The 25176-nt window shown below is 33.8% G+C and overlaps 1 protein-coding gene across 7 annotated transcripts in view; it reads right to left on the reverse strand.

The window, feature by feature from the left end:
• Window positions 1-25176, reverse strand: part of NBEA (neurobeachin) — a 683633-nt gene that overhangs the window by 414038 nt on the left and 244419 nt on the right. For 6 of the 7 annotated variants that reach the window (XM_035003560.1, XM_035003559.1, XM_035003554.1 and 3 more), the window contains 2 exons: window positions 20013-20181; window positions 18457-18552 (listed from right to left, as the gene is read on the reverse strand). In XM_035003560.1, the coding sequence (XP_034859451.1) occupies window positions 18457-18552; window positions 20013-20181 (265 nt within the window). The remainder of the gene's footprint in view (window positions 1-18456; window positions 18553-20012; window positions 20182-25176) is intronic. The other variant, XM_035003558.1, reaches the window with a different exon arrangement.

Below are 25176 nucleotides of genomic sequence, written 5' to 3' on the forward strand. Positions count from 1 at the left end.
TCTCACAATTGTTTTATTGTCATTTTCATCATATTTATTAAATAGGCTTGTTTGCTCAAGGATGTTAGAATTGGAAAAAAAAAAAAGATTAATCAGTAGGACATGACAATAATATTCAAACACCAGATGACCAACATGAAAAATAGGGTAGACCTATTCTTTGTCGTTCCAAGACTAAAAATTAAGATAACTGCATAAAAGTTTTGAGAAGACATAATTTTAATAATACTCCTGGCAAAGCACTGGAGAAGGAAAAGGTAAGAGGTAAGGTAACAGTTTCAGGACTTTTATAAAACCTTGTGACAGAAAATTAAGACTTAGAATAATAGCATTCAGGATAAGAAGGAAGGAAAAGAATGAAGACGCTTCTGGAATATCTAGCTTAAAAAAAGAATGGAGACATGCCACTAACTGAGGAAGAAAGCAAAAGATTAGCAAGTTTGTTCAGAAATATTTGGCGGGGGGCGGTGCCTGGGTGGCTCAGTCAGTTGAGCATCAAAACTCTTGGCTTTGGTTTGGGTCATGATTTCAGGGCTTTGAGATCAAGCCCCAAGTAGGGCTCCACACTCAGTGGGGAGTCTGCTTGATATTCTCTCCCTTTCGCTCACTCTCTCTAACATAAATAAATCTTTAACAAAGATATTTTTTAAAGATTTATTTAGGTATCTGAGAGAGAGCACACATGTGCATGCAAGAGTGAGGGGGACGGGGTAGAGGGAGAGACTATCAAGCAGACTTCCCACTAAGCATGGAGCCCTACATGGGGCTTGATCCCACAACACTGAGATCATGACCTGAGCTGAAACCAAGAGTCTGACACTCAACCAACTGAGCCACCCAGGAGCTCCTGTTCAGAAATATAACGAATTAAATTTTGAAATCAATTGAGTGCAGAATCTCTGGAGTATGTATAGCTGTTGAGTCAAAAGAAATATAGCCATGTATTTTGGGATTATTCAAACTGAGATGATAATTGATACTTCAAAAGTTGATGAAATAAGCTAGGAATAAAGAATGAGAAAACAACTGCTAAGGCAGTTATTGCCTCTATTGGAGGTATTACTGAATTTATTTAATGCATGTTTGCATCTATACATTATATATTTGGGGAGTAAAAACAGTTGTGGCAGAAAATCAGTAGAAAATTAAATAGCAATAGTGAAGCTTCTATGACAATAGGACACAGAATGTAAATGCAGAAACAAAATAAGAACTCTAAGAGTAACAAATCACAGTGGCATGGTTACCAGCATGGGCTAAATTTTCTTTCAGAATTTAATTCTCAAAAGGCATATAGTCAAGTCTAGCACTTACTCTGAATTTGGCTGATTTACAGATTTGGCCTAGAGTTTGACTTTATCCTAATGTGATGTTTCAGTGTCTTTATTTATGGCATGTTTTACATTAACAGCTACACAAAAATGTAAACTTTTCAAGTTATAGAAACCTGAAATATAAACATTTTGCTACAAACAGAATATTTAAGAAGTTAAAATCTTTGATTTAGTGTCTACAAGTTACCATATAAAAACTATGTAATTTTTTGCTTTTCTGTTCAATTGACTCTCAGGAACAATGAAAATCTCTAACTCACTAACTAGATACTTGAAACTCCAATATAAATGTTGGCCTCTCAATTATAAAATGCAATTAAGTTTATTAAAATTGAAATATTTTCAAATGACTCATCAAAATATTTACAGAGTAATATAATTCTAATTTTATGTTTACTGTGACGGATAAATCAATGATTTCAAAATGAAGCAGTAACTTTGATATTTCAATAAGAATTCTATTCAAATAAATAAGCTTTGTAAAGCATGCTTTGTGATCATATTATATAGAAATAAAAATAAACACCAAGGGAAAATTTTATAATAGTAATTGCAAATAAAAAACAGATCAGTAGTTCAAAAGCCTACCTTAATTTCCCATTATGCATTAACATTTTTTTTTTTTTTTTTTTACAGAGCATGCTCTTACAGTTGATAGCATCCATTTCAGTTTGGATAACTTGTATTATATTTCCAGACTGCTTCTCTGGGACAGTAAAGTACTTTGAGGATTTAACCCAAGTGACTTCAATAGGATGTTAAGCAGAACAAGAGAGAAAGTAAAAATGATTGCAGCTGCGCCAGTTATATCAATGACAGTAGACCCGTAATTTTTCAATAGTTCATCAGTTTCTATAGCAAGAGGCCATGTTAGTACACAAAACAGAAACATGACTGGCCTGCGCGATCTTAATCTTATCAGAAACAGGCCACTAGATGCCAGATGCCTCTTTTTCTTATTTTCATTGAACCTAATGAGTTCATCTAATACGTTTTAGGAAACATATAGGGTTAACTTCAGCAAATGACATGATTTCTGTATTGGGACCTCATTTATCACAATCTTTTCTCCAAACATCTTATTTTACAGTGATGTATAAAGTGTTTCAATGTCTTACCTATTAAGTTATTCAAATTGCTATTTTCCAAACTACTTGAATAAGAAGTAACATTAAAGGAACATACACAGCTCCTTCTTAATATAGCACTAAAAATTCTATTAATTATTTGCTCAAGTAGTAATACTAAGCAAACTAAATCTCATCAGAGTAATTTAAAATATAAAAACCTATATATAACTTGTATGTTTGTTTATATTAAATCCAAAAATGCCAAGTTATGCAAAAATTAACCTGAATTCCAAGGAAGAAAAAAGCTGCCATATTTTATAAAAAGATTTAAAATAATTATTACTCATTTTACACAACAAAGACTGCAAAGCACTGAGTAATTTTTTGCAATCATTTATATATGATTTAATTTTTTGTTTGTTATATTAAATGTATAAGAATACAACTTCAGGAATTCAGTATTATGAATATATACTCACAACAGACAAAATTATAATTCAGGAGAAGCCAACTAAGAGCCAAAAAGTATTTCTACTGAATGTTCTGATTATGACATATAGATCTGTTTATCTTACTTGGAATACATTATGCTTTTTGGATGTACATACTAATGATTTTCATCAAATTTGGAAAGTTTTCTTTAAAAATTCTTTCTTCCCATTTCTGTCTCCTCTCGTCTCTTCAGCTCCCATAATTTGTATGTTGGTTCACTTGATGGCGTCTCACAGGTCTCTGAGGCTCTCCACTTTTCTTCATTCTTCTCCTCATTCTGTTCCTCAGAGTAAGATAACAGCAACTGACCTGTCTTCAAGTATGCTGATTCTTTCTTCTGCCCATCAAATATTCTGCTCAACCCCTCAAATGAACTTTATCTTAGTTATTATAATTTTCAACTCCAGATTTGCTATTTCACTCTTTTCTATAATATTTCTTTACTGATATTCTCTTTGAGGAGACATCACCCTCATATTTTTAATTCTTTCAAAAAGAATTACTCAGGTAATTCAGGTTACTCAGAGGTGACTGGAGCCTTCTCAGGTCTTCCCTGGACCTGAATACATCTCCCAGAGTATGGACATCTCATTCTCAGGTCTTCCTTTTAAACTTTTGGTAAGGTTCTTATTTGCCACCTCGGGCAGTTCCAATATTAAAAAAAACAAAAAAACAAAAAAACAAAAAACTGCTGCTGATTATTTCAAAAAACATCCAGGGCTTTTCTCATCAAGCAAGCTCTGATCAGGTGGATAAGCTCTGTGAATGAAACTTTTACCAGGGAGCTTCCAGACAGGTCAGATACAGTGTTCAGTGGACTTTCTGAAAACTCCAAACATAATTGGCCTCCTTCCAGCGCTGCTACAGCTACCACAGTTGTCTGGAGGCAGATTTTCAAGGACACCACAGAGCTGAGAACTGGATACGAATAGAGCAAGTTAAATCACTAAAAAGCTTGCTAGTCTCATAAAGATTCTGTAGTTTTTCTTGAATTAGCACTCTCTTGATTGTTGCAAGTCTTTGATTACATTCCAGAGACTGGGAAAAGATGATTTTGACAATTTTTGCCAGTGTTCTCCTTGCTTTTTGGAGGAGTTCTTTGGAGGTCCTTACTCCACTCTTTCCAGAAGTCCAACCTCTAAGTGATGTTTACAATTCCAATTTCTACATTTTGAATAAAGTATCAATTAACAATTATAAAATATTCATATTTACATATTTTGCTTTTCCTTTGCTCTAGCTTCTTGTAGCATTCTTTATCTCTTTTCTTCTCAAAGAAAAAACACTTTCCCATTAAAATACATCATGCATCTCCATAGTGTTATGGAAGCAACCATTAGCATTAATAATAAAATGCCAACATATATGCCTAAAACTTGTCTTCAGTTGCAGAAAAAAAGCAACCAAATAATAGTTTAATTCTGTTAATATTATCAGATAAGCCATGATTTGCATGTTATACATGGTTAAGAGTTCAGGCTTTGAAATTAAGACTGTTTGACTTTCTGTGAAGACTTGTTTACCACTTAAGCTTTCTCAGTATCCATCTTTTATCTGTAAAATTGGCATAGTAACAGTACATACATTATAGAGTATGCATTATACATTACACTGCTGTGATGATTAAAGAACATAATTTAAGAATAGTGCCTGGCATTGAGTAATCTCAACATAAATTTTTGTACCTGCTGCTGCCATTATTGATTTTACTGTTATCATCATCACTATCACCATATCCTTTAAGAAAATATAGAGCCAAACCATCTATCAGTTATTTTCTTTACTCATCTTCAACTTCTGTCTATCTTTCCTAGCTCTGGCCCCTCTATCTGCAGACCAGTATCTCCTATCCTAACAGAACAACTTCTCAACCCCAGATCTTCTTATATTTCTAGCCATTAAGTGTTTTGGTTATCTCTCCTCCTTTCTGGAAGAACTGTGTCATAACTGAAAGATCATAGTAATGCAATCAAATTGATCAAAGTTCCAATTCTGGCTCCATAACTTACTAGTTTTCCATGTTACCTTGGAAAAATTAGTTATGCTTTCAGAATTGCAGAGATTGCACTTGAAAAATGTAGATCTTAAGTAGGCTGTAAGGATTAAGAAACTTGTCTATCACTTCTACTCTCCTTCCTTAATTCAGCTTTTCAAAGACTTAGAAGATTTCCACAGACATCTCAAAATTCATACATCTAGATATCTGTTTCCTTCCCCAGGTTAGGGAAGTTTTCAGCCATTACTTCTTCAAATAAGATTTCTTCCTCTCTCTCTTCTCTTCTGGAAATCCTATAATGCAAATGTTAATGTGTTCCGATGTTGTCCCATAAGAACATTAAACTATCTTCACCCTTTTTTATTTTTTGTTGCTTGGATTATAGGAGTTCTATTACCTTGTCTTTGGTTGACTTACCTTCCTCTGTTTCATCTAGTCTGTTGCTGAACTACTCTAATTTTAAAGTTATTTTTTTCTTCAGCTCCATAACTTCTAGTTGGTTCACTCTTGTTTTTCCCATCTCTTTGTTGAAGTTCTCACTATGTTCACATATTCTTCTTCCCAGTTCAGTGAGCATCTTTATGACCATTATTTTTAACTTTTTATCAGGTAAATTACTTATCTATATTTCATTAGCTTGTTTCTGAGGTTTTATCTTTTTCTTTCATTTGGAACATATTCCTCTGTTGCTTCATTTTGCTTGCCTCTCTGTCTTGGTTTCTAATGTATTAGATGAAACAACCACTTCTCCTAGGCTTGAAGGAGTAGGCTCCTATAGGATATGAATCTTGCATTCAACCCAAAGGCCCCAGCTCTCTGTTGTCTCTCAAAGTTTTGCACTTGTCCAAGCAGCCTATGTTTTAAGAGCTCCCAGTAGTTGATGAAGTGCTAAGACCTGCCAGTATCCCTAATTAGATGATTCAGGTTAATTAGATTGACAGACCCTCAGGCAGGAGCTCTTTAAAGAAAATATATATGGTTCTATGGAACTGAAAGTATAAGCCCCACTGGCCATGAGAGCCATAGGAACTGGCAGTGTCCCCTGAGTGGCAATTGCAAAAAACAGGGATCTGGGATGAGTGCATATGCTCTTTTCTGAGAAATACCAGTAAGCTGAAGCCAGGGAGAAGAAAAGCACCAAGGTGGCATCCACAGCCTATACGCCTTGGGATCAACTCCACAGGCCGTAAGATATGTGCCTAAGGTCAAGCTCCAGGACAAGCAAATAGGCCTCCTTCACAGAAAGACTAGAGGGTGTGCTTCAGTCGGCTGTCTATGTAGTACCCCGGGGGTGGCATCCTGCCAAGAACTGTTGCTCAGATTGGCAGAGTCCTGTGGGACCCAGGAATGAAAGCTCCCCTACCCACAAGAGCCAGGTGATCAAGGGGCATCCCTGGGTGGGCAGCTGCAGAAAACAGGGCAATAGATATAAAAACCAGGGCACTAGAGATATGTAAAGCTCCGTCCCCCGGGAGACACTGGTGCTCTGGAGTGCAGCAGAGAGAGCATGCAGAGATGGTGCCTGCCCTCTGAAGTCTCTGGAAAGGGTTACAGTCAGCCTTTAGATGCAGGTTTAATTAGAAGCCTGCCCCTCAGGGTGTAGCATGATTAGCTAATAAGCCTTCTTCTCAGAAAGACAGAGTTCCTGGGTCTGCTGCCTCTAGCTGCGCCCTGTGGGTGGTAGCTATTTAAGAACTCTTTCCCCATTGGTTACAGCGCTGTTAGACTCACAAGCATTAAGTGGCCAGAGTCAGGTGATAAACATTGTACCCTGGTAGCAGTTGCAAAAATTGGGATGCCAGACTGGGGCATAAGCTCCTTTCTGGGTGACACAGATTATCAAAATCCCGTAACACCAGAAACACAAGCTCCTCTGGCGTTCAGAGCCAGGTGGTCAAGAGGTTTTTCCTGGGTGACAGCCACAAAAAACAGGAACAATCTATATGTTGCCTACAAGAGACTAACTTTAGATGTAAGGACATGTGGAGAATAGAAGTGAAGGGATGGAAAAAGATATTCCATACCAAAAGAAAGGTGGAGTAGCTGTACTCATGTCAGAAAAAAACACACTTTAAAACAAAGACTGTAATAAGAAACAAAGATGATAGTTACATTAAGATAAAGGGGTCAATTGGACAAGAAGATGTAACATTTGTAAATATTTATGCATCCAACATAGTAATATTTAAATATATAAAGCAAATATTAACAGACCTACAAGAGAAGTAGACAGAAAATTACTAAGGAAACATCAGCCTTAAATACTACATTAGACCAGATGAACTTAACAGATAATATATAGAACATTTCATCCAAAAACAACAAAATACACAGTCTTCTCAAGTGCACATGGAACATTCTCCAGAATACATGAGGCCACAAAACAAGTTTTAATAAATTTTAGAAAACTGAAATTGTATCATGCATCTTTTCTGACCACAGTGTTATGAAACTAAAAATCAGCTACACAAATAAAACTAGAAAATTCACAAATATGTAGAGTTAAACAACATTCTACTAAACAACCAACTGGCCAAAGAAAAAATCAAAAGAGAAATCAAAAAATACCTTGAGACAAAAGAAAATGGAAATATAACATATCAAAATCTGTGGGATGTAGCAAAAGCAGATCTAAGTGGGATGTTCATAACAATAAATGTCTACCTCAAGAAAGAAGAAAAGTCTCAAACAATCTAACTTTACACCTCAAGGTATTAAAAAAAAAGGTGGAGAAAAAGAAGAATAAATGAAGCCCAAAGTTAGCAGACAAAAAAAGAAATAATGAAGATTAGAGCAGAAATAAATCAAATAGAGACTAAAAAGACTATAGAGAAGATCATTGAAACTAAAAGCTTGTTCTTTGAAACGATAAAGAAATGGACAAACCTTCAGCTAGACTCATAAAGGAAAAAGAGAGAGTACTCAAATAAAATCACAAATGAAAGAGGAGCTCTTTCAACAGACATCACAAAAATACAAAGGATCATAGACTACTACAAATAATACACCAATGAATTAGACACAACCTGGAAGAAATGGACAAATTCCTAGAACATAAATCTACAGAGTCTGAAACACGAAGAAATGAAAATCTGGATAGACTAATTACTAGTAAGGAGACTGAATCAGTAATCAAAATCTACCAACAAACAAAAGTCCAGGACCACATGGCTTCATCAAACATTAAAGGAAGAATTAGTACCAATCCTTCTCAAGCTCTTCCAAAATAAAGAGGGAGCTCTTCCAAACTCATTTTATTGAGGCCAGCATTACCCTGATACTAAAACCAGACAAGAGGGCCACAAGAGAAGATAATTACAGGCCAGTATCTCTAATAAACATAGATGCAAAAATCCTCAACAAAATATTAGCAAACTGAATTCAACAACACATTAAATGGATCATATACCATGATCAAGTGGGATTTATTCCAGGGAAAGAAGAATGGTTCCACACCTGCAAATCAGTTGATGTGATAAACCACATTAACAAAAAGGATAAAAATCGTATAATCATCTCAATAGATGCAGGGAAAGTATTTGACAAAATTTAACATCAATTTTTTTAATAGACTTAATGCTTTTATTTGAGAGACAGAAAGTGTGAGCACGAGCTGGGGGAAAGGGTAGAGGGAGAGGGAGAAGCAGGCTCCCGGCCCAGCAGGGAGCCCCACAGGGCTTGATCCCACTGGGATCACCACCTGAACTGAAGGCAGATGCTTAACCACCTTAGCCACCCAGGCACCCCTTAACATCAATTTATTATAAAAACTCTCAACAAAGTGGGTATAGAGGCCTGAACATATTAAAGGCCATATATAATAATCCCATAGCTAACATCATCAATGGTGAAAAACTGAAAGCTTTTCCTCTAAGATCAGGAACAGGACAAGGATGCCCACTCTCGCCACTTTTATTCAACATGGTATTAGAAGTCCTAGGCAGAATGACTAGGCAAGAAAAAGAAATAAAAGGCATGTATATTGTAAAGGAAGAAGAAAAACAAACTATCTGCAGATGACATATTATATATAGAAAACCTTGAAGACTCCATCAAAAAAACTGTTAGAATAAACAAATTCATTTAGCTGTGGATACAAAATCACTATCTAGAAAACTGTTGCACTCCTATACACTAATCATAAACAATCAGAAAGAGAATTTAAGAAAACAATCCCACTTACAACTACATCGAAATGAATAAAATACCTAAGAATAAATTTAACCAAGAAGGTAAAGAACTGTATATTGAGAACTGCAAAAGATTAATGGAAAATCACTGAAGAAACAAATGGAAGATATTCCATGCTCAAAAACTGGAATAATCAATATTGTCAAAATGCTCATAGTATACAAAGCAAGCTACAGATTCAATGCAATCCTTATCAAAACTGCAATGGCATTTTCCACAGAAATAAATAATCTTAAAATTTGTACAGAACCACAGAAGACCTCGAAGAACCATAGCAATGTTGAGAAAGAACAAAAAAGCTGGAGCTTCATGCTCCCTGATTTCAAACTATATTACAAAGCTACAGTAATCAAGCAGTATGGTATTGGCATCAAAATAGACACACTGATCAATGGAACAGATAATATATAGGCCAGTGCCTTCTGGGCCTTGGGCAGTCCAGGCCCCGGGGTGTCACAGTGAGACTGAGGGGATCTAGTCATCTCTCTGCACCTCTCCGCCAGTTGATCCCTGCTCTGCCCTCCCTGCCTTCAGCAGGGTCGGTGCTAGATGTGTCATTCAGAGCTGACTAGCTGGCCCAGAGAGCCCTCAGAAACCACTCACCCACGAGGGCTCTGGAGGAGACCCAGCCATGGGCGAGCTTTGTGTCTCCCTCACCAGTGGCACCTGAGAGTCCAAAAATAAACCCATGCCAACATGGTCAATTTACAACAAAGGACTTAAAAATACACAATGGAGATAGGACAGTCCTTTCAATAAATGATGTTGGGAAAACTGGACAGTCACATGTAAAAGAATGAAACTTGACAACTATTTTATACCATACACAAACATTAACTCAAAATGGATTAAAAACTTGAATGTAAAATCTGAAACCATAAAACTCCTAGAAGAAAACATACATGGTAACCTCCCCATCATAGGTATTGACAATGATTTTTTAAATCTGATACCAAAAGCAAAAGCAACAAAGCAAAAATACACATATAGGACTACATCAAATTAAATTGTTTCTACATAACAAAGGAAACCATCAACAAAAAGGCAGCCTGCTAAATGGGATAAAATATTTGTAAATTATATATCCAATAAGGGCCTAATACAAAAAATATATAAGGAACTCAATATAACTCAAAAGTAAAAAAAAAACCCACTTTTAAAAAAGGCACATGATATGAATAGATATTTTTCTGAAGATATAAAGATGGCCACCAAATATATATAAAAAATGGTCAACATCATTAATCATCAGGGGAATGAAAATCAAAACCACAATATCACTTCATACTTGTTAGAATGGCTATTATAAAGAAAACAAGAAATAACAAATGTTGGTAAAGATGTGAAAGGGAAAGAGCCCTTGTGCACTCTGGTGTGAATGGAAATTGCTATAGCCACTATGGAAAACAGTATAGAAGCTCCTCAAAAAATTAAAAATAGAACCACCATATGATCCAGCAATTCCGCAAATTTATCTGAAGAAAACAAAAATACTAACTGGAAAAGATAAATGCAGCCCCACGTTCACTGCAGTATTATTTACAATAGGTAAGATATGGAGACAACCTAAGGGTCCATCAATGGATGAATCGCTAAAGAAACTGTGGTAAATAAACAAAATGGAATATTATGCAGCCATTAAAAAGAATGAAATCTTGGGGCGCCTGGGTGGCTCAGTCGTTAAGCGTCTGCCTTCGGCTCAGGTCATGATCCCAGGATCCTGGGATCGAGTCCCACTTCGGGCTCCCTGCTCCGCGGGAGGCCTGCTTCTGCCTCTCCCACTCCCCCTGCTTGTGTTCCTTCTCTCACTGTGTCTCTCTGTCAAATAAATAAATAAAATCTTTAAAAAAAAAAAAAAAGAATGAAATCTTGTCATTTGTGACACTATAGATAGACCTCAAGGGCATTATGGTAAGTGAAATAAGTCAGAGAATTATCATATGATATCACTTATATGTGGAATCTTAAAAAAATCAAGCTCATAGATACAAAGAAGGAATAGATTGTGGTTCCTGGGGCAGGGGGTAGAAATGCATGAAGGAAGTCAAAGGTAAAAAGGAAAGAAAAATATTTAACACATTGAAAATGGAAGTCTTGGTCATTCTATTCAACCTTACTTACCAGTATTGTTTGCTTTGATAAATAGCCATTTGACCTCAGAACTTTAGACAGATAGCCAGGCATTATCTTTGAAAACTTGGCATACTCTAGGCCCCACATCCAATCTATTACCATATACTTTCACTTTTACCTCCATGGTATGTCTAATTTATCTTCCCCTTCAATCTCCACTGCCACCACAGCTTGGTGTTAAGCAAAGCATCACTTACCTAGAGAGCAACAGCCTCCAATCAGTTTATCCAGATTCCCTCAATGCCCCCTTTAATCTATTCCTTCATTATACCTAAAATGCTCTTGTAAAATTGTAAGCAGATTATGATACTTATAGTAGACAAAATAATGAACACTCCCCTTAAAAATGTCCATGTCCTAACTCTCATAACCTATGACTGTCCCCTTACACAAGAAGGACATTAAATGAGAGAGCTTTGCAAAGGGAAGACTATCCTGGATTATCCAGGTGGGCTCAATCTAATCTCATGAGTCCACAGAAAAAGAAAACCTTTTCTAGCTGTGCTCAGAGGAGGATGTAACTACAGAAGAACAGACTGAAAGAAATACTGTTCCAGGTTTTAAAGATGGCAGAAGGAGGAAGAAAGCCAGGAGCCAAGGAATATAGGTGGTCTCCAGAAGCTGAAAAGGCAAGGAAAATGGATTCTCCTCAACAGCCTCCAGAAAGACATACAGTGCTGAAGCCTTGATTTTAGCCTGGCCAAATCCATATTAGACTTGTCATCTATAAAACCGTAAGGTAATATATTTGTGTTGTTTTAGGCTAATAAGTCTGTGATATTTTGTAATGTGGCAGCAATAGAACACTAATACAATACTCTTCTAATTATTTTAAAAACCCAATCCTTAGTTTTCAAACTCTACATGATTTGGTACCTGTCTACCTATCTGAACTCTTTAAATGTTTCTCTTTCCCTTCTTATCCATCTACGTATGTTCCCAAAATATGCCAAGAAATTTCTCTCAACAGTGATTACTATTTCAGGAATGTACTTCCACTGTCCCCAACATTTTTCTCAAACCCACTGAATTTATCTTTTTTTTTTTTTAAGATTTTATTTATTTATTTGTCAGAGAGAGAGAGAGAGCACAAGCAGGGGGAGCAGCAAGAAGAGGGAGAAGCAGGCTCTCCGCCAAGCAAGGAGACTCTTATCCCAGGACTCTGGGATCATGACCTGAGCTGTAAGGCAGACGCTTAATCAACTGAGCCATCCAGATGTCCCTGAATTCATCTTTTTGTTCCCAGTTTAAGTGTCTCTCCTATGAAAAGTCATCCCCAACCCCCAAATTAAATTAGGTTTCTTCTTTTGTAGTTTCTCATAATAGTCTGTAATTTTATTCTTAGAATGCAGCATAACTTGCAGTTTTATGTTTAAGTGTGTGGTTTCCATAAATGTATCTACCTTGCTAGAATGTTAGTTTCCTAAAGACAGGGATGTTGTGTTCACTATTATATATCCCCAGCAACTAGGATGTAATAGGAAATCATTCATTTATTCAACAAATATATAATTAGGAATCATAAAGTAAATTGAAGGAAAGGTTAAATTGGAGGATGGAAGAAAAAGAAAGGAAGAGGAGAGGGAAGCTTTTGTTGGTACCTTTACTAATACTGAAAACAGACACTTATTTCAAAAAGTTGACGTTTTTAAGAGATAGTTGCTAGGAATACCTGGGCATGATTTTTACCTGTAAATAAATGTAATATATATTATGCAACATCATTATCCAATAAAAATTCTATAAATATTATGATGACAGTGTTTTAGAGTACTTATAAGAGAAATTATAATGCATCCACATACAGGATTACAATTGATACATTAAAAATGATTCCAACAGCAAGAGAAAATAACAAATCTGTAGTAGTGAAAAGCTTTGTATTTGATATGAATGTAATAATTTACTTAATAAATATTAACTTTATTTCTAAACATACAATAGATAAAAACCGAGCGGTAAAAATATTTCTATATAAATTATTGGCATAACCTTGTTTCCTGAAGATACAATTCTAAAAGTAAAATTACTAGCTTAAGGGTTATAGTTTTATGCTATGTAACCTGCACATCTTTGCATTCTAACCCTTCATAATTTTGTCCAATTTGCAAATTATGGTGTGTGTGTGTATATATATATATACACACACACACATATGTATCTTTTTAAAGATTTATTTATTTGAGAGAGAGCAAACACACACGATTAGAGGGGAGGGGGATGGGCAGACAGAATCTCCAGCAGGGTAGTCTGATGTGGAGCTCCATCTCACGACCTTGAAATGATGACCAGAGCCAAAATCAAGAGTTGGATGCTTAACCGACTGAGCCACTCAGGATCAAGGTATATTTTTGCTGCAATATAAATTTGGTTATTAGATTTAAATATATTTTCCTTATCTGTACTGTACATTGCTTTTCTTTTGTTAACTGTTTGATGCTTTCTACATGTTTCCCTTAGCATGATACGTTCTTTTAAATGATCTGTAAGAGCTCTTTATTCATTAAGGCTATTAACTTTTATCATATACATGTAAAAGTTCTCCTGTTTGCATTTGTTTTAAATTTTGTTGATATTTTCAGACATGGAGATATACAAAACTTCTATTTAGTTATATCTTTTACTTTAAACCTCAGCTTTTGATGTTATAGTTTAAAACACCTTTTTAATACAAATATTAACTTTAATTGTCTTGAATTATGATCAGTTTCACTTATACCTTTAAATTTAATGCATGTGAAGTATATCTGGCATAATATATGAGATAGGATATAAATTAATTTTTTCAAATGTTTGCCCATTTGGTAACCTTTACCATTTGCCAAATGATACTTCCTCTTCCCTTTGACTAGAAAAGTTGTATTTATAATATACTATATAACATATATAGTACTATATACTAATGTATATGATACTATAGGTAATACATTTATACTATAAGTAACATTCATACAAATTCCAGCCTATTTATAGACCAATCATGCCATATGCCTATTCTTTTACCAGTACTACATTATCTTAACTTTTTATTTCCAGTGTTAATTCTTTTCCCTAATAATGAATTGTTAGAGGAAAACCAATATATTTATTTATAAGTTCACCTAAATATTAACTTTATTCTTATTAAACCTAAAGTGAAATGATTAATATAAAGCTTCTACAGCTTCTAGACCAAGCTATCAATAAAAGTTTCTTATCCCTGTTTTTAGCATGTTTGATAATGAAATACATTTTATGGCTAACATCAAGTTTTAAAAAAAATGTTTAGCTTTCTCACTGGCTTACTCATCTACTAACAAATATTTATTTAGTTCCAAGCATCATGCCGGGTGTCAGGGACTTTGCCTTTGAAGTACATTCCAATAAACAACTAAACAAATAAATTGTGTAAATTCAAAAAAGGAAATGAAGAGGATGTAGTGGTAGAGAACAGGCTGGTCATGGGGAGGAAGCTACTCAGCTACAACAGTCAGGGAAAGCCTCTGTGAGGTGGACGCCTTCAGGGAGACACCTGAAGGATGAAAATGCACCAGTCATGCAAAAAATAGGAAAGAGAGAGAACCAAAAACCAGAAACAAAATACAAAGATCAAGAGGCAGGATAGTGCTTGTGATTATTAAGGAAGGGAAAGACAGTTTTATTGTGGTAGCATAGTGAGCAAATGGAAGAATAATATGAGAAAAAGCTGGAAAGATAATCAGCAGTCAGATTATCCGAAGCCCATGTGATATTTTTACTCTACATGCTACCAGAAAATTTTAAGTAAAAAAAAAAAAAACATATATCATTTACATTTTAAAACAAATTGTAGCAAAACTGTAATAAATCGAATAAAGATGAGTAAAAAAAGAGGTAAAGAAACTACTTTGGAGGCAATTGTATAATCCAGGTAAATCAGAACTACAGTAGTGCGCCACTATAAAGTAAGACATTTTAATTTTGTCCCCTAAATCATAGGAAGCCTTTAGAAATTTTTAGAAAGAAAAACAGCTTTATTATATTTGTTATATATTATAAAATATTTATTATATGAATGTATAATATTAAATATGTTTCATTACTTTATTATATACATTAGTGTTACTTTTTATTGTCATCAGTAACAGACTAATGACTAAAGAAAAGAAGTCCAAAGAAGAAACTATGGCAATGCTCCAAAAAGGGATAAGACTTTGAACTGAGGGACTATCAAAGATAAAAAAAAAAAAAAAAAAGAGGCCAGAGAGCTAGTTCGGCATTGTTGAAAAGGTTCAATAATGAGCTGAAAGAAGAAAGTGAAGTGTGAAGGAGTTGAAGAGTAGTCCAAATCAGTGCATCTCAAACTATCAAACTCAAAGCGAAAATTTACTTTTTTTTTAACCATCACTGATTGACATTTTGAAAATGAATTAAAAATAATTTAAAAAATTAAGTACACAAAATAAAACCACAAATGTTTTTATTATTTGACTCTACAGACGAAAAATAAATTTCAATTTAATCAGAACAAAGATAATATTGGGAAAAGAAAATAATTTTAAAACTGCTCATCATGCTGTCCACTGAAAGTGTGTTTATAGGTGACCAATATATACAAATGTTATTATACTTGTGATTTTTTCCCATTACACATCATAAACAAAGTTTGAAGCAGAAGAATGACTCCCTAAAAGAGACCCCTATATAAGTGTTTTATACAAACACTGGGAATATAAATATTTAAAGTTGATAATGTGACAATGAGAGCTTTTTGCTTGTTAATTTATCTAATCCAAGTTGAACAGGCAATAATGCCACTCATGGGAATAACATACAGCTAAGCTACTTTCGTTTTATTTTAGTATCATGCAGAATAGAGAAAGCAGTGTCACAGAGGTATGTTCATGGAACGAATATTCATTTTAAACTTTTATCCAAAATGAAACTAGAAAAACTGTATCTTCAAAATTTCCCTCAATGCTCACCAATGCCCCATTCCAATAACTTATCTTGTATTGTTATAATCAAATATAAATTATATTTCAATGAAAGCAATGAATTCCATTTCCATGAATCTCATGTATGAATCTTCTTTTGGTGGAAAATTAAACACAAAACATTCTATCAAATACATAAAATGTCAGGAGATAAATTTTCAAGGGTGAGCAAAATCAAAATCATCCTTAAAGATCAAGATCCTTTCTTGATAATTATATTAAATAATAATTATTAAGTAATGAAAAATGTTATAGAAATTGTATACTTCCAAGATTCTTTTTGTCCTTTGATCTTTTCTGCTACTAAAAGACATGTTGCAATCATACCCCATGTGTAAGTACTGAATTCATTAAAAATATTTTACAGATCTGACAAAAAAGCGAGTTCTACTAGTCTTTAAAGAGTGGAATCAAACTGGTTTCTTATTCTGTAAAACACACCAAGAGTTGACTTTGCAGTTCCAACATCATCACAGGACTTTTCCTTTCAGTACCCACTGTACCACAGCATACCATAACAGTTATTTGTGATCAGCTTCCATATTATCACATAGTAAAGAAAATAGCAAATTCACCACAACAGTCTTAAAGTAATTCAAAATTTTATTATGCCACCAAGAACACTGTGCAGTTGAGCTAATATTGTTTTCACAAGAAAATATCCTTGACAAAGAAGTGCACTGATATTCTGATATATGCTCCTGAATCTGGGTAACTATTCTAGAGTATTTTCCAGTCACTACAGCTAAGCCTTTGGAACACCTTCTACACGCACAAAAAAAACCCAAAAAACAAAAAAAACCCTCCAGACTTTTAATCTAATCTAATTTAATCTAATTTTTCTTAGTTCACAGCTAGATGTTTATAAGCAATAAAGCTGAATTGAATTTTTCCTTTATTTCATCATCATGTTCAAAGGTTGCACATTTATTAAAAAAATCTGTGCATTCATCAAGTTGTAACAAAAAATACTTCACTGCTTTATTTGTTCTATAAGCTGGTCTTCTATATCATTAGCCAATATATAGAAAACACTGAACTATGGTATCATCTGGAGCACAGGGTCCTCTTTAAACTCACTCAAGTTACTGGAGGAATTCAGTTCTTTGTTGTTGTAGGCTAAGTCTCCCACTTACTTGCTGACTGTCAGCCAGGTTGTGCTCTCAAGCTCCTACAAGGTGATCTCAGGTCTTTGAACTGCAGTCACCTTCATCTCAGCAATAAAGGACTTCCTTCAAGTCAAAAATCACTTTCACACTGTCAGTCTCTCTGACTTCTTTTTCTGTAACCAGCCAGAGAAAACGCTCTGCCTTTACGGTCTCATGTAATTAGGTCAGGACTATATGGATAATCACTTTCTCTTAAAAGCAACTGTGCTATGTAATACAACAGAGTCACAGGAGCAAAATCCATCATATTCACTGTCCCAGGAATCATGCAGGGTGTGTACATGGGAAAATCTTGGGTGGAATGGGTACGGGGAACAGAATTCGGCCTACTACAATCCTTTGTTCTGCAGAGAGTAATCCCATGTCAACCCTACCCAGAAACATCATATCAGCTATTTTATTTTTTATCTCTAAAATTCCAACTGGTTCTTTTAAAAAATCTTCCATTTTTTTTCTCATTACATTCACTATTTCTTTTAGATTGAAAAACATTTTGAACATACTTATAATATCTGTTTGAATGTTCTTATCTGGTAATTCTGCCATCACTGTCCTTTCTGAATCAGTTTCTGTTGAATGATTTTTCCCCCTTATATAGCACATTTTCCTGCTTCTTTACATGTTTAATAATTTTTTATTGAATGCTTAACATTGAATTTTATGTTGTTTGGTGAAAAATTTTTCTGTATTTCTTTAAACAGAGGTAGAACTTTGACAGAAAGTTAAGTAACTTATAGATCAATTTGATGTTTTCAAGGCTTGTTTTTAAGCTTTTTTTCTTGTGAGTCTAGAGGAGCCTTCATTTTAGGGCTACTTTAGTCTCCTACTAAGGTGTGGCTCTTCTGCAATCTCTAGTGAATGCCACCACTGTGAATATTCTTATACATATAAATTAAGTATCCATAATTTGCAGATGATACTTAAAGAAATGTAATGAAATACAGATATAAAAACTGTATTTTACTCTCAATAGCCAAATAAAAATACAACATATCATATCTCCGTGAAACCTGAGGTGTATACTTGTCTATAAACAATTACATTATGGATATTTATTTTATAACAATTAATGAAATACAAATACCCAAACAGGTCAGGAGATGAGGTCAATATTACCTTTGTAAAATGAGTGGGCAAAGCTCTGCTCAGGAATTAACTTGGCAAGGAATCCATGGTTCAAACTTGGATGAGGGATAGATGGTATGACCACAACTGTAGAGAAAATCATGGAATCAAATTTGAGCCAGCATGTAGCAACCTGCAACATGGTCCACTGGAGATCCATGACAACTCTATATTACTGCAACATGCAAACAGTACTAGCAATAAAGACTGCATCTCTGGGGGAAGGAAAGAGGTTATGTATTAAGAGAAAGGAGATATCATACACTTGTTAAGTAGAGTAATTTTAGCAACATACAGAAAGACATACACATACAAAATTAGAACTGGAAGGCTGACTAAAGTATTGCTTGTTTTATACATATAAAGCTGATATGAATGCATTAAAAATGAAGCAAAAGTTGATTAACATAATAAGAGTCTTAATGTTTTAAATGGTCAAAAGACATAAGCTGGAATGATAGGATAATGTTTAATTTGACGAATAAAGTTAAAAGTATACTATAATGAAATAATATCATGTTTATGTGTTCAAAGTAAATGTAGCATGCAACAATAAAGTATTATAGCTAAAACACAATCCATATTTCCACAAAAGCAAGGTAAAGGAGATATGATATGCTCAGGGAAAACAAGATGCAGAGATTTGACCACTAATTTCTACTCACTTTTTAAAATATCCATTTTATTTATATATCATATGCATTTATTTAGGAAAGACAATTTCAACTACAAATTAATCTAATGGTACATGAAATAACCACTAGATTACCAAGGATACATTGCAAACAACCAAGAAACAATTTTATAAACACATGGCAGGAAATGCAACTGATAGAAGGCACTCCATGATATTAAAATATTAGTTGCCAGAAAATGTGTTTATCATTTTCAAGCAGAGTAGGCAAAGCTGATAATGCAAGAACTCCCACAACCTGAGCATCTTCTCTAAATAAGAGAGATAATATGATCCAAGATGGTTCATTGTTGTCTGTAAGTCTTTGATTTTAATTGAAGCAACTTTGGTATAAAGTTTAAAATGTATGTTGGCTTATTATGAATCTCTGACAGAATATTTAGATACTTAAATAATTATACACTGCAAAAGAATCACAGAGAGTGAGAGCGAGAGAGAGAATAAGCAAGCAAGAAAGAAGTTATCTTTGAACTTGGCTATAAAGATCTATATTTTGGCTTATTCTTAGTCTTGAATTACTCTATAAGAATCTACTTTCATGTTCATAAAAGTTAAAAAGTAATACATTTAAAATATATCAGTTATTTGCATATTAAATAGTAAATGATTTATATTAACATATGGAAAACATTAAACCCAAACTGCACTGATAAAATGAGAATATAGCAAATATCATGGAAATTTACACATTTTTATGGAATTAAAGAGTATTAAATTGGCATTTATATACCAACTACTTATAAATATTTAAGATGATAATGAATAGGACTAGTTTAAAACTGGATGGGATGAAAAAGGAAATAAAAAGGAGATAAATGATGACAAAAATTCAAATAATTAAAAAAAATAGTACCTGTACTTGTTGGCGAATTTATTTCTTGTCTGATGTTTCTACCTGGTTGGCTTCCAGTTCTTGCAGTCTCTCGCTGGGGTTCTAATATGTCACGATACTTGGAAACCATCAGAACCGAAATGAAGTAAACAACAGCTAGAGCTAAGAACTGTGCCTGCTTGCTATCATCCTGTGTAAAATGAAAAGGCAGTTCTGACATTCAAATTTTTGAAGTTATCAGAGAATAAGAAACTACTATTTCATTTTCTTTATGGAGGCAAAATATGACATTTAACTTTTATTAAAACTTCTAAGTATACATTGTTATTTAATTAGTATCATTTAAGTATAAATACAAAACTCCAGAAATGTATCATGAGTTATAGGTTGAAATTTAATTTCAAAAAATGAGAATGTTAAAATTTTGCATTCATGCCACAAAATTTTATTCTTTGTCCTCTTCACCATTACTATCCATTACTTCCATAACTACAGAATATGTGTATTTATAAAATACACAGAAAGCATAAGGATGAAAGAATAATATCTGAATAAAAATCAATAGTTCCAAATGTTATAATTAAAAAAAATAGAATAAAATTATAATTGAGATACATGTACAATTCTAACATATTACTACCTTAAGAGACTATATGACTACAAAATAGGGGAAACATAAACAATGGGGGAACAGAAAATTGAACTTTATACAAACTCAATATGAGCTAGAAGTATGATATGGTAGCTTAAGGAAAGTCAATGCAACCTCTGACTGCATAAATAAATAAAAATAAGTAACAGTCCCACTCTTCCACCCTGGAAAAATGACCTCTAAAACACTGCCAATATTTGAGGCTCTGAACTTCAAAAGCTCAATGACAAAAATGGAAGTTTTCCCAGTGCAACAAATTGGTAAAAGGTATGAAAACAATTGGTGAAGTTAGGATACAGAGAGAATCGTTTCAAAAAAGCAGACTGCAGGGGCACCTGGGTGGCTCAGCTGGTTGAGCATCAGACTATTAATTTCAGCTCAGTCATGGTCTCAGGGTCGCGGGCTCCACCCTCATAGGGGAGTCTGCTTGAGATTCTCTCTGTCCCTCTTCCTTTGCCCCGGCCACACCCTTTCTCTCTCTCTCTCTCTTTCTCTAATAAATAAGTAAATCTTAAAAAAAAGCAGGATGCAGTCTAGTAGAAAAGATAACTCTGTAAGTATGCTTTGTAAAATATAAAGAGCTGCATGTAACCTTGAAAGCCTAGATAACTATATTGTAGGGAAAAACTGATAAGGAGGCAAACTTATAACCTCTAATACCACTTTCAAATTAGCCTGTATCGAAGGAATCAAATGTAAATGGTTATAAAGCCCTTTTCTAAGCTAGGTAAAGGTGACACTTCAAACCAAAACTGCAAGTAATTACTGTGGCCCACAGATAATAGGTAAAAAAAATGTATGATATGAATAAGGAAAGCAGACATGCATTAAAGTCTAGCAACTCCATTCAAGGCACTTTTTATTTTTACTTCATTTAAGCAAAATGCAAACAAGATTCAGAATGTATGTGCATTTGTCAGAAAAGAAAGCAAACAAGAAATATTTACTAATAATTTAATACTATGAAATGGGATTAGTACAGCTAATACAGAAAACTACCAAAACAGATTAAATTTGTTCTGAAATATTATAAACTTAGTATCTCATACTCTGAGGGTGACAGGCAGCTTTCCTAGAGATACAGTTTCTTAAAAGTGTTGGAAATACATACTCTGTGCACTATAATGCTGATGGAATAAATATATAGAGAGGGGACACAATCAAATACTTAAATAGTTATTATAAAGGAAAATGAAGTGCAATCCTATCAACAAAGATACTGACCAGGAATGAATTCAAACATAGCTCAAGCTGTGATGGACTGTGATATTCTACAACATTTACATTTCCACCACTGGAAACTCAGTGCCAGGCAATTAAAAAGCATGTGTGGAATGAATGCATGTTAACTACAAAGTTGCAGAGTTGCAAACAACAGATATTGTGAAGTGTCCTAGCCAAGCTAACGTCTCCCATATATATGGCATGAAAACAGTTGCCTTTTCTTTTCAAATCCAGATCTGCAAACCAATTGTGCTGCTTATTCCCAAAGAGTTCTATCTTTAAAAATGAAGCACAACATCTGGAGAACAAGTAAATTTTTATACAAATTAATTGTCTTGCCTACATATTTTATTATTATGAAGACATAAACTCTTATGTTTCCCCCATCTGCTTCAGAAATGGGTCCCTCCACTATTCAATCTTGAATCAGTAATATAATTAACTCTGAAATCCTTTAAAAATTTTAATGCTTCAACCAGGATGTTAAAAACCTTCTATATCAACTTTTAAGGATTAAAATTACTTCAGTTTATATAATTTTGTATATAAAGGACCTAGTATAGAAGAATACTGAATTTGTTTTCAAATTTTAGTTTATTGGGAACACTGAAAACAGGGTTGATTTTTTTTTTTTAAGATTTTATTTATTTATTTGACAGAGAGAGAGACAGCTAGAGAGGGAAGTGGGAGGGGGACAAGCAGGGGGAGTGGGAGAGGGAGAAGCAGGCTTCCCGCCGAGCAGGGAGCCTGATGCGGGGCTCGATCCCAGGACCCTGGAATCATGACCTGAGCCGAAGGCAGGCGCTTAACGACTGAGCCACCCAGGCACCCCAAGTGTTGATTTTTAAAGTCTAATTTTATTTCTTACCACATAGCAAATTTTGTCACACAACGCTTTTGCCTAGATTTAAACAGTTCATGTGAGTTTAAACCAGCAATGTCTTCATAAGAGAAAAAAAGCAAGATCAAGATACATTTATTGCATATTGTATATATATATGTATACAATGTACATATAGTTTTCCTTAAAAACCTAATTTTTAATCTCCTTTGTTTGTGAAATTAAGGCAATTAAAAATGACTACTGATTCACAAAAATTTCAAAAGTCAAGTATAATTCTTAGCATGATATCTACAATTGATTCTAAAATATATCAACTGTCAAACACTTCCATCAGGTGATGGGAGGAATGCGCTTGTTAAGAGCACCAAGTGGTGTACAGAAGTGTTGAATCACTACATTGTACACCTAAAACTAATTATTACACTGTATGTTAACTAACTGGAATTTAAATAAAAACTTAAAAATAAATAAATAAATAAATATAAAATAAAAGTGAAAACAGTATCTTAGAATCTATGAAATATGCTGATGAAAAAGAGAATACTTTGGAGAGGTCTACCTTAAGGTTCTCACCACCTCATATTACCTGGGGGAATCTTAAAATTTCTGAGTCTTAAATTTCTCTTAACCCTTAAATGGAAGCTTATGATAATACATATTAAGTGTCTGAAACACATTATAAACTCAACAAACACAAGTTGTATTACCTTAATGATGTTTGGAAGGTACATCTGGGAATACTTAATTCCCATCCTTCGGGAAGAAAGCTAGGCACCACTGCTGGGTTATCCAACATATTTAACATCTAGGAGTCTTAGAAAAAATTATCATAATCTACCATAATAACCTAATGCAGAATTTACTAACAATGTAAACATAATGTCACACTTAACATAAACCTCTTCTATGTTAGGTCTGAGTGTGCCTCTTGGAGATGAGGATATGCTCCATGTTTTAAACATTTTTCATTTGAAAAACATTCTTTCCATAGCACATTTTTTCAGGATGAGTAATTCTAACTTCTAAATGATGAACCTGTTAGTGATTTTTTTTTCCACAACTGGATTAGAGTCCAGATTATTATAAGACTCTTACATCATGATTTTTATACTATCATGCATTTTATCTCCATTTTTTTAAAAACTATTTTATTATTTATTAATTACAAAAGAAATATGGGTTTATTACAGAACATTTGAAAACACAAAAAAGTATAAAAGACTAAAGTATAAAATAAAAACTGTTTACCTAGAGATAATCATTAATAGCCCTTGGTATATTTTTTCTAGTCTTTTTTTTTTTAAAGGTACACATGTACGTGTACATACGCTCAACATAAAAATGTAGATTTGTGTAATATAAGTACTTTTGTATACTGCTGCTTTCCCTTAAAATATATAATGACCATTTTTCTATGTCACAAAATTTCCCTCAAAAATACGATTTTAATGGCTGCGTAGTGTCCCACTGAATGAATATACTATAATCTATTAAGCTGAAACTCTACTGTTAGGTATTTGTAACATTGCCAATTTTCCTGTAGGCATCTTTGATGAGCACATGAAGTCAGATAACTTCTGGGTAGAACCACTGGGTCACAGGGCGTCGATATTTGTAAGAGTTTTAACACATAATGCAAAAGAACTATTCAGGAAGTTTATCCAATTTAAACATCTACCAGTGATATATAACAGAGCATGTTTCAATGCACCCTTGCAATGCTGGGTATTATTTAAAATTTTTATTTATCTAATACTAAAAATATCTCACTTATTTTAATTTGCATTCCTTTGACTACTGGTGATACTGACTTCATCATGTATTTGTTACCTTATCTTTTATATTTAATATCCACTATCTAATTTTCTGTTGCTATGTTTGTAATTTTTCTACTAATTTATAAGAACTGATACATATTAAAGAGAGTGACAATTTTTCTGTTGCAGATTCCTACCATGCAGTATTATGCTGTGTGACTTATATACGTTTTAACCACTTTCTAAAGTACAAAGTACTCATCCAATTTATTGTTAAATATAAATTTAAAATACAGACTTTCTTACTCTTCATCTCAGAGTCCTGAGTTCAAGCCCCACACTGGGTGTGGAGCCTACTTAAAATAAATAAATAAATTTTCTTCTGTGTTTCATAAATCATCAATTAAAATAAGAAAAACAGACTCCAAAGTGGCTGGAAAACAATAACTATGTTAAGGAGTAATGTCAATATTGAATCTGCTGTAAAATACTATATATGTTTCTACGTGATTTGTGAAAAGGCCAATCTTATCTTTACTTGAATAAGTGATCATATAACTGGGGTGTTCCAAGAAACCATCTCCATAAGCTATCTTTTCCTTAAGCTTTACAAAGCTACTTTTGTAACTCAACTTCTCATAAATACCTATCATTTTTAAAACGCAGATCTTCTTTCAAAAGTAATTGCTGCCCCTCAAAAAAGTAATT

Source organism: Mirounga leonina, unplaced genomic scaffold (assembly GCF_011800145.1).
Source record: "Mirounga leonina isolate KUSES-001 unplaced genomic scaffold, KU_Mleo_1.0 Mir_127, whole genome shotgun sequence".
Lineage (NCBI taxonomy): Eukaryota > Metazoa > Chordata > Mammalia > Carnivora > Phocidae > Mirounga > Mirounga leonina.